Genomic DNA, 10,161 nt, shown 5'->3' with positions numbered 1-10,161 from the left:
TGAACATTTTAATTCACACATTTTTATACATTGATTGAGATAAACTAACGGTAAATATTAAGTGACAGTGACAGTGCGAACCAATCCGAGTCGTCTCAAAGTCGTTTCAAACACACGCAGACAAACAGACACAATCATTAGTTTAAATTTTCCAATGTTGATATAGAGCCCTGTAAATGTTTTTTCTCATATATTGTCTTTTGTTTACATTATTATATTATTAGTATTGAAACAATTTGAAACACATTGAAAAAGGAGCGAATGTTACTACGGGGGCTTATGGCGGCCGGAAGTGTAAATCAACAACTGGTGGGACCACTCGATTTTATAAAAAAAAATGTAAATTACACTAAAAGATGATCCTTCACTACCTGAGGGCCGCACGGAAGATAACTCTCCCACATCAAAAGCTCTTGCTACGCCACTACTAACAAGGAAAGCTTGATAAAGGATGAGCTATCAATGATGCCTACTGATACCGTAATTGATTCCATAATAATGTACGTTAAACTTCTTTCTAATTTTTTACGAGAAGTTCTCAAACTTTGGTAAACGTAATTTTTGTAAAATATCACGGTAAAAACTTAATTTTTGTTTTTTTTTCGAATAAGGGCAAAAGCTAAGAATGTTATAAGCCGTGTTTATAACAGTATAGTAGTATAGTATAGTCTTTGAGGATTGATATGGCACCTAAAACTTAATATATTTAATTAATTCTATACTATGGTGTACATAAGTACACAATAAAGTAACAAAAGTTAGTTTTTAAACTCTATATTTTGGGGAAGCCTTTGAATTTACTTTTTTCTTAGCCTTGGATAGAGAGAGATGTGTTCTATTAGGGGTTTCAGGACGAGTTATCCTTCATTACGGGACGCCTGTATATTTGTCCAATAGTAGAAAAATGGTTTTGAATTGCATTATTAGGTTAGATATTTATTTCGGTTCCTTGAGTTCGCGCGCCGGCTGCGTTCGTCGTACAATCAGCCAACTTTTTTTTGCTAAATGGAACGCAAAGTTGTCACACATGTCACTCAAAAAAGCTGTTCTGTTCTGTCAACAAATGTCACTTTGACATTTTTTTCATAATTAAAATAAATCTTATTGTAATTCAAAATAAAGAACTTACAATAAGACTATTACTATTACGAAAAATGTTGAACTAATAAGACAGTTTCAAAGAAAGATTTGTATCACTACGATAATATGACATCAAAACTGCCGAAAACGACTCTTAATTTGAAACAGGTAACGAACCTAAAACATTTTCAAATTATACAACTAAAAGGAATATAACGTATTAAACTTTATAACTTTCAGTTTCTTCTGAGACAAGAAGTGTTAAAATTATATAGAGACATATTTAGAACATTACGAAAAATATCAGATGAAAACACACGTTCGGAACTTAAGGAATGGGCTAGGAGTGACTTCAGAAATAACAAGCGTCATACAGATGAGACAGCTATCAAAAGTATGTTATATTATGGAAGAAAATCATTGAAAGATTTAGAAAAGTCTTTGGCATTGAGTAAAAGTTGATATAGACTTTTAATTAAAACATAGCTGTCTGAATTTAATTAGTGATTGTAAATAACACCTTCATTCTAATATATTGATGATAGACTATTAATGACTATACCATTAATGAATTTTTATGTTTCAAATGTACACCTAAGAGATTTAAAACCAGGTTGTGTGAAATGTAAATAAATCCAGAATTGAAAAAAACTTCCTTTATTTTTGTCTTTTTACATTATTGGAAGCCTTTATATAAAACTGAGCAGTAATATTGCTACTTTTGATATGTTACCATACATAACTAAATCAGTAGTTCTAACAAACGTCTAACTTTAAAAATATGGCATAATGTGCATTTATTTATATAAATGCAAGAAAAATAACATTTTCCTCCATCCATTTCCATCCTTTGCTTTTAATATATGAATTGTAGATTTATTTTCACATAATCTCAGCATTAAAAAAGTGTATTAACTCACATTGTTTATTTATTTAATCCTGAGAATTTTGGAAAATTATTTCTCTAAGCGAACAATTTATTAATAAAAACAAATTAATCCTATTCATTTTTTATTAAATAAAAACAATATATACTAAGTATTTACAAAAACAACAGCAGTATAAAAATTCTACATAAAAATGTATTGTGGTGCATTTTGGCATAAACTAACTATACATATAAACCTCCTTGTAAAAAACATAAATGACTATTGGTACAGTCACTCCCGTTCCTACAACTACAGAAAAAACTGTGAAAAATGTAACAAAATCACCATTCCTATTCAAATACTTTGCAATAATCTGTATTATACTTCTATTAATATGATGTCCATCTGTACCATAGCAAGGGACAACATTTAAAAATCCTATGCCCATTGAAAATATGAAAACATACCGTAAGAGTTTTTCAAACTGAGATGGGGAGAAAATTGAGAACACAGATAAACGTGGAAAGTACTGGTCTACGGTAACTGTCTCATGTAAATCATATGGAACACCTAAATATAAAACAGCATGATCATCCTTCCTTTCAATAATTATCAAGAAAGAACTATTTAAAGATGGCTTCAGACAATGCATACCCAGTGGACAACTGTAACCACCTTGGTCTGTGCATTTAATCAACCTATTTGTCACCATGTCCCTAGGTTTCAAACAAGAATATTGACCTGGTAATACAGAATCAACCACTACTTTCGGTTCCATATATTCAAAACATAAACTATACAAATCATCTTTCCTACAGCATTCAACTACATCATTTTCTTTCACTGTCTCCATCATTATCTCATCATTTTGAGCGACAAATTCAGCACTGGTACAGATTCCGTATCTATTATGAGCTTCATGGAGACAATGGATCCAATCTTTTGCATTTTTAATATCACATCCATTCACATTAGTTATTACATCACCTATATTAAAACCTCTTACTTCTTTCAATGGTGATCCTTCAGACATAGCCGTAACTTTTACTCCAATATCAGTCTCATAAGCTATACTAAATATAATAGGCGAAGAAAAGAAAAGCAACATGGCAATAAAAGCTAACACTACATTATGCCAAACACCAGCACAGTAAATTTTCAATCTCCTCGTAATTGCAAGACTGTTCAAATGTTCAGTATTTAATTGAACAAACGCTACAGGTATTATTGCAAATACGTAAACCCCTACACCAATTAATTGAACATCTTCTTGGGCTGCTGCCAATGCGTGACCAAGTTCATGGAATATACTACTCATTCCCATGGCCAGAAAGTATACCCAAAAGTCCGAAATTGGTATGTTAACTCCGGGCAATGCTCCTCTAATTTCAGGCATGCTACCTATGTCAATTGGGTCATAAAAGTGTTCAAGAATAAAAGTAAGAAGTGTCCACAGGGCAAACGGGAGGAACAACCATACTGTGAAGACATATCCACACGTAAACCATTTTCGAAGAATCCTAGATAGATTCTTACTCCATCTATATAGAAATCTATTGAAGGCAGCAGTAGTCCATGAAAAGTTTAGTATTCCAACTTTCAAGCCTGTCCCGTCCAAGAAAGCGTAATAAGGATAGTGCATACAACTCTGAAAACAAGCAAACAAACAATATTGCAGAAATTGTCTTGTAAACATATGTATACTGTTGAATATAACCATACCTTGAAGAAAGAATCAAAAAACCATATCACTACATAGAAGGCAATTACAAATGAACAAAGTATTGTGAATGACATTTTTATAGTAACAATATTTATGTTATAAATTCATAAAACATTTTTGTTGTACACTATATCGGTAGCCGGCGTAAATCAAGATGATTCAAGTGCGAATTTTTAATCGATATAGTGTTGTGATGACCATATCCTAAATCTGTCAAGTCTTATCATCACAGATGATTTTTAATGCTGGTTATTGTAAAATAATTGCGATTTTTAGTGTGCCTGACTAAGTAATTTTAAAAATAGATTAATTGCCGGGCGTGTAGTTATTGTAAAAAAATTATGTTATGATTAATATTTAGTATAACTTTATTTTAGGTACCACATTTTCAGCAAATTTTAAAATCGATTTTGTGTACCACTCAATAAGAGACGTGAAACTCGAATCATCCCTACTTATTTTTCTAATGTCATTGTCATTGATTTAAGTCGTGATAAATTTCTGAGATTTCGTTGGAATTTGTGATTTGTGCTTAAGTGAATTTGACGGACGCGTCGTGTGTGAGAGTCAAAATAAAGTATTGTGACATTTTATCATGTGAGTGATGAGTTGTACCGAAAATGAAAGTGGACCTTTTGTGGTATTCTTCCTACCAGCGGTTGTGGGCTGCCTGACCATTTTATTGGCTAGGCGCTGGGCTAATTCACAAGTTAGCAACACATCGTCCACAGCTGTTTCCAGACGACGAAAAATTATCAAAGATCCGCTTGTAAAGCGGCCTTTGCCGCCGATTGCTTGTAAAATGGTCCCACTGGGTGCAAAGAAGGCTTCTGGAGTTGCTAGAAAGGTCTGATTTAGACATTTTATCTTAAATTAGTTCCGCGTTTTTTTTTAAATTAACATCGTATCCCGGTATTTATTGCTGTCAATATGTTACAATGCAGTAGTTTACCCAAATTCATTATCTATGAACATTTTTTATTGATTTTATCCTCATTTGATTTCAAGATAGGCTAAAAATTCACATTAATTACTGATAATGATATCTCTCATAATGTAATCAGATCATTTTCCTCTGCTTACAAAATGATTGACTTTAATTAACTATAACATAGTAAATTCATATTGTTTTTTTTCAGGGGACAGTACCTTTACTTGAAGAGGATATTAATGGCGGTGGTAAAAGGATGTCTCGTACACCTAGAATACAAGTACCACCATCAGGCACTCCGGGAACAGATAATAAGTTGTCGGACAGTATCCATCAGCCAAAACATATACCATTTCCATACATCCCTCAAGATAGTGAACTTCTGTTTGAGATTATGAATTTTGTCTTCACACTTGTTGCAGCGGGATTACAGTTTCTTAACTTATACAGAACTGCCTGGTGGTTACCACATTCATACACTAATCAGGCAATGGTTAGTTATCTCTTATTATGTTTAATCTTAACAATTTTAACAAATAAATGTTACAAACAGAAAACTTTTCAAAAATCGATCAAGATTTTGTAGAAATACGTATGATAACTTTCTGATACTATTTTATATTATCAATTCTTAATTTTTTACTTGTTTATTGTTTCAGAATTTTTATTTGATAGATCCTCATTTGGTGGCATTTATTGTGACGGTAATAAGTCGAAGGTTACTTTTAAGCATAACGTTGGCAGTATTGAGACAATTTACTGCACCAAAGTTAATGCCTCACGCTACAATTGCTGCTAGGTAAGTCAAATAACAAGAACAATCATCTTGATAGCAATAAAATACTTGATTTCCTCAATCTCTTCATGGTCTTTGGTCTGTGCACCATTTACAGCAAATTTGCAAGATATCATAAATATTATGTGACTAAAAGAGACCGAGAGTACATTGAAAGGAAAAAATATTAAATTAAAATGAATGTGTATTAATATATTATATATTGATATTTACATATAACATATGTATAACACACATAATTACTACTAATTTTTTAATTATATCATATGAAAAATAGTAAATGAGTTCATTTGCAACACCTGAAAGAGGTTCTTAATCTTGTGCTTTTGATGGAAAATAGTAACATTTGTATATATTTACTTGGTTGCAAATAAATGTTTTTGAATTTTTAGTTTCTCTATTTATTCAGAATATTTATTAGTTATTTATTATTTACCTATGCATATTTTTATTTACAGAACATTTATACTGGGAGTCGTTTTAGGATCACTGGCATGGTGTACATATTTCATTGCACTTAAATATGTATTCTTGGAGACTATTTATCTATTCTATCCGTAAGTTGATTCCTTAAATTATTATAGCTTATTGATTTATTTATTAGATGAAGTTCATAGTCCTACATTTCACTTATCAGATTTAGAGCGTCGGTGGCTCAGGGGTTAAGCACTTGACTTGCAATCTGCAGGTCCAGGGTTCAAATCCTGCCATGTACCAATGTGTTTTTCGAGTTTAGATTTACATAAGTACATTTATCTGATTTTCTTACGTTGAAGAAAAACATCGTGATGCTGCACATATCTGAGAATATTTTCAAAGATTATGTGTGAAGTCAACCAACTCGCACTGGGCCAGCGTAGTTGACTGTAGCCTAGTCACCCCTAACTTAGGGAAGGTTCCGAGCCCTTTGTTGGGGACGTATAGTGAGCTGATGATGATTGATATAACTTTCTGCAACTTTATCTACCATTATTTTCTTATTTCCAGAGTGGTGTTGTACTTCATATTGTTTGGTTTTGAGTCAAGTCCATTCTTAGAGTTGAACAGTGGCAATCCGCCATTACATTGTTGTTCACATGAGCCGCAACATGCACGGAATGAAGCTGACACGTTAACTGCTGACTTCAATATGAGATTAATTAAAATACTTTTCAACTCACTCATAGAAGCGTATTACACTAGTTTTATACCTTGCTGTTTTGCACAGGTGAGTTTTTTTTTTAAATATTTAATGTGTGGTATTTAGCATGTATTGTATGAATGTTTAGATGGATTGTTAAAAAGTATCACCAGAATGGCTCAATGCTGAAATTTTTGTGGAAGAACACATAGGCTAAAAATTATGTTTTTTTTTAATTCTACATGGACGAAGTTGCTGGAAAAATCTAGTTTAATATAAAAAATTAAATATTTCAAAATAGTGTTCGCTATTATTTGACATAGATTGACGGAACTACAAAATTGCATAATGTATGTTGGAAATAAAAGGTGAAGGGATTAAAAAGAGATTTTCATCAAACAAAATATAAAAGTAATATATTTTAACTTTTAGTTAGGTGCTTTTTTGTCAGGGAATAGTTATTCAAAAGGAAAAATATAGAATGTTTTTAAAGAGAGAGTTGACTTAGTGCAGTTCTGTCGTAACAGGGAGGGATTTAGGCATTGAATTTTTATGTGCTGTTGCTGCTGTATCTAGTTTTCAGTTGATACTATATTGTTACAGCCGTTCCTGTACTATGACATCTACGCGGCGAGTCAGCAAGTGGGGCTAGTGTTGTGCGCGTTGTGTGGCCGATACTGCGCACAGCTGCTGAGCGCTGCGCACTGCGATGTCTCGCACCGCGCCGCACTGCACCTCGGACGTTGGCGACTCGCCCCGCCGCACGGTGAGTAGTGATGTTACTATCATATCGATTTTTACAGGTTTATTTACAAATATCGATACTTAAAATTTAAAAAAATTTGGAAAATTTTAAAATATTGCTTTTTAATTAATTAAAAACGGCTTAACTCACGTGTGATCGTCCGGTGACGGCACCGACTAGTTTCAGACCCATCAGGGGTCAATCTTCAGGGCTTTCTTAATTAATGAATTATTATTTCTCACGAAAGTTTAAACAATTTTATATTGCTAATTAATTAAGAAAGACGCGATTAAGCGAGACGCGACGCCCTGAAGATTGACCCCTGACGGGTCTGAAACTAGTCGGTGCCGTCACCGGACGATCACACGTGAGTTAAGCCGTTTCTTAATTAATTAATTATGATGTCTCACGAAAGTTTAAACAATTTAATTTTATATTGCTTTTTGCTTAAGACTGCGTACACGGCATTGTTTTCTCTTGACACTTACCTTCTGTGTGGTTGTATTGCACCGGGCGGGTCAATTTATGCAACTGATGTTGTTGCTGACATCTACCACTGTTAAATAATACATAAGCAGGTTCAGAGAGCAGTGAGATGTGGTCAGGCGCGCGGTGGTGGGGGCGCGGGGCTCGCGTGCGTCACGCCGGGGCTGAGTATGTGGCGGACGCTCCGTACGTCGCCGCACATCCCGCAGACACACACCACGCCAGGTTTTACGTATGTATCTTTATAATTAGGGCTCGTTCATTAATCATATGAGGCTTGGGGAGTGTTTCCGAAAAATATCACGGAACATCACAAAAAACCTCCCTTTGGCGTGGCCAAACGAATCTCCTTAATACATTCCTTCTCCATTTTGGGAGAAGGAATGTGGCAGGTTGCGAGTCGCGTCGCCGTCTTCTCTCTTCTGAGCTGCTGAAATGTGCAGCATCACGATGTTTTCCTTCATCGTAAGAACGTCGTATGAATGTACATCATCATCATCAGCTTACTATACGTCCCTACCGAGGGGAGAGCCTACCCTAAGTGACTAGGCGTAAATCGAAAAACACATTGGTACATAACGTGATTCCAACCTAGAACTTGCAGATTACAAGTCAAGTGTTTAACTCCTGAGCCATCGACGCTATTTTCCAATTTATGACGTAAATTAAGTGAAAAAAGTATAGTGTATGATTTTTTGTTATTTAATCTAGATATTTTTTGTTACAGGCTGTGTTTATAAACCCCTCGACGTTGCTTTGCTTGCTCGTGAGTCTGCAATTAACATTAGTAGTGGTCCAGTTGTGTTTACTCTTCAGTTCTATATCGTGGCACAACTTTATGGCGATTGTATTCTTACTTTTCATCAATTATTATACATTATTCAAGTTATTAAGAGATTATCTTGTATCTTGGAAGGTATATAAAGCGGAACATATGATACAAGACAAAAATGGTGCTGTTTTAGCAACCAATTGAATTTTTACAGTTTCGTGTTGTGTTGTGCGCACAAAATTGTCTCTTTTTTATGCATTTTACTTGGCTATGAACTAATAAATTAATAATTATCTATATTTCACTGTAAATCTACAAAATACAATCATTTTAAATCTTAAATTTCCTTCGAGTTCAGCACTTTTTAAGGGGAATGTTTTCTTTGACGGTAACAGATATTGTTTTTTTTAAGTAGCGATACAATATATGTAAATTTATATTTGTATAATATGAACTTGTCTCGGTAGGGGTACTGCTGTACCCCCAATTAGAAATAACCTCAAAAATTGAGTTTTTTTTTTCGTGAAAATTTATGAAAACTCGAACATTGTAGCCAAGTGAAATGCATTTTTTTAATAATGATCTGATTTGAATCATGTCAATTGTACTTAATGTTTAACTTTGAGCTCGTGTTTTAACTAAATTACGAACAAATTCGTCAAAATAATATGTTTCGCTTTGTGTTATAGCATTGGAAGTTATAAGACTGAGATGAACTACGCCATTTTTTTTTTTTTTGTTTAAACTATTCCTATCTGTTTTCATAGTTATTTTTTGTGAAGGCGACATAATAATATAACTTAAGTACTTGATTTTATAATTGTTTATTTAAAATAAAACTTGCCACAAATGTGAAATAAAAATTATCAAAAGCTTTACCTTAAAATATCAAATATATGTATTAAAACATTATTTTTGTTTAAACAGTACGAGAACGAAAATACGTTTTTATTTACGTTTGTCGACAATGAAATAAGTACCATTTAAAAATGACTATAATAAAGTTTGATGTCAGAGGTTACCAACCTTTTTTGTCGAAAAATATAAACTCTGTTGTAAAAAGTAAAAAAAAAAAAACATTTTTTAAATTTAAGTTGAAATGTTTTTTAGGTTGGTTAAATATAATCTAATGAACTTCTAAAATGTATATTGACAAAAAAAACGTGTTGCAAAACATCACAATCTAGTCACCAAACACAAATGTAACGAAGATATGTGAATAAAAATGATTGACAGATTCTATCCTTTTATTTAATACCTACAATTAAGTTAATAAACCTATAACTTAACCTTTAATCACCTAACCTCAATAGTAGTGGTTCACCACTTCATCTCCCTGGCCTTTTCCCACTTACGTGATGTTGGTACACAAGGTTTTATAAACCTTAAAGTTTTGGCTTAATTTTTTTACTTACTTGGGAAGAATATCTTAAAATTATAATACAAACTAAATAATTATAGCGGCTCACTACTTATCTTACTAATATTATAAATGCGAATGTTTGGATGGATGTTTGTTTGAAGGTATCTCCAGAACGGTTCAACAGTCTGGAGGAACACATAGGCTATTTTGTTTTTTTTTTTTAATTCCACAATGACGGAGTCTCGGGCGACAGCTAGTAATTTAAAAATGGTTGCT

At 33.1% G+C, this 10,161-nt stretch overlaps 3 protein-coding genes across 4 annotated transcripts; 2 read left to right on the top strand and 1 right to left on the bottom strand.

The window, feature by feature from the left end:
- Nucleotides 1-1,056: 1,056 nt before the first annotated feature.
- LOC106709720 (LYR motif-containing protein 2) lies at nt 1,057-1,617 on the top strand. The gene is made up of 2 exons (XM_014501573.2): nt 1,057-1,248; nt 1,321-1,617. Exons 1-2 carry the CDS (start codon nt 1,207-1,209, stop codon nt 1,540-1,542), a joined length of 264 nt encoding a protein of 87 aa, XP_014357059.2. The 5' UTR covers nt 1,057-1,206; the 3' UTR covers nt 1,543-1,617.
- A 555-nt stretch (nt 1,618-2,172) lies between these two features.
- On the bottom strand, nt 2,173-3,846 carry LOC106709708 (membrane-bound transcription factor site-2 protease). The gene is made up of 2 exons (XM_014501561.2): nt 3,672-3,846; nt 2,173-3,597 (listed from the first exon to the last, which is right to left on the bottom strand). The coding sequence occupies exons 1-2, from the start codon at nt 3,744-3,746 to the stop codon at nt 2,188-2,190; spliced, it is 1,485 nt and encodes a 494-aa protein (XP_014357047.2). The 5' UTR covers nt 3,747-3,846; the 3' UTR covers nt 2,173-2,187.
- A 309-nt stretch (nt 3,847-4,155) lies between these two features.
- Nucleotides 4,156-8,898, top strand: LOC106709692 (transmembrane protein 39A). Of its 2 annotated transcripts, none has more exons than XM_045679951.1 (8): nt 4,156-4,519; nt 4,812-5,096; nt 5,263-5,402; nt 5,858-5,956; nt 6,387-6,606; nt 7,123-7,285; nt 7,840-7,982; nt 8,478-8,898. In XM_045679951.1, the coding sequence occupies exons 1-8, from the start codon at nt 4,277-4,279 to the stop codon at nt 8,724-8,726; spliced, it is 1,542 nt and encodes a 513-aa protein (XP_045535907.1). In that variant the 5' UTR covers nt 4,156-4,276; the 3' UTR covers nt 8,727-8,898. The 2 variants fall into 2 exon arrangements, with proteins under 2 accessions (XP_045535907.1, XP_045535908.1); XM_045679952.1 differs by having other exon boundaries at nt 7,843-7,982; nt 8,478-8,897.
- The last annotated feature ends 1,263 nt before the right edge of the window (nt 8,899-10,161 follow it).

This window comes from Papilio machaon, chromosome 11, assembly GCF_912999745.1.
Source record: "Papilio machaon chromosome 11, ilPapMach1.1, whole genome shotgun sequence".
NCBI lineage: Eukaryota > Metazoa > Arthropoda > Insecta > Lepidoptera > Papilionidae > Papilio > Papilio machaon.
This window is presented reverse-complemented; position numbering and strand designations above follow the sequence as displayed.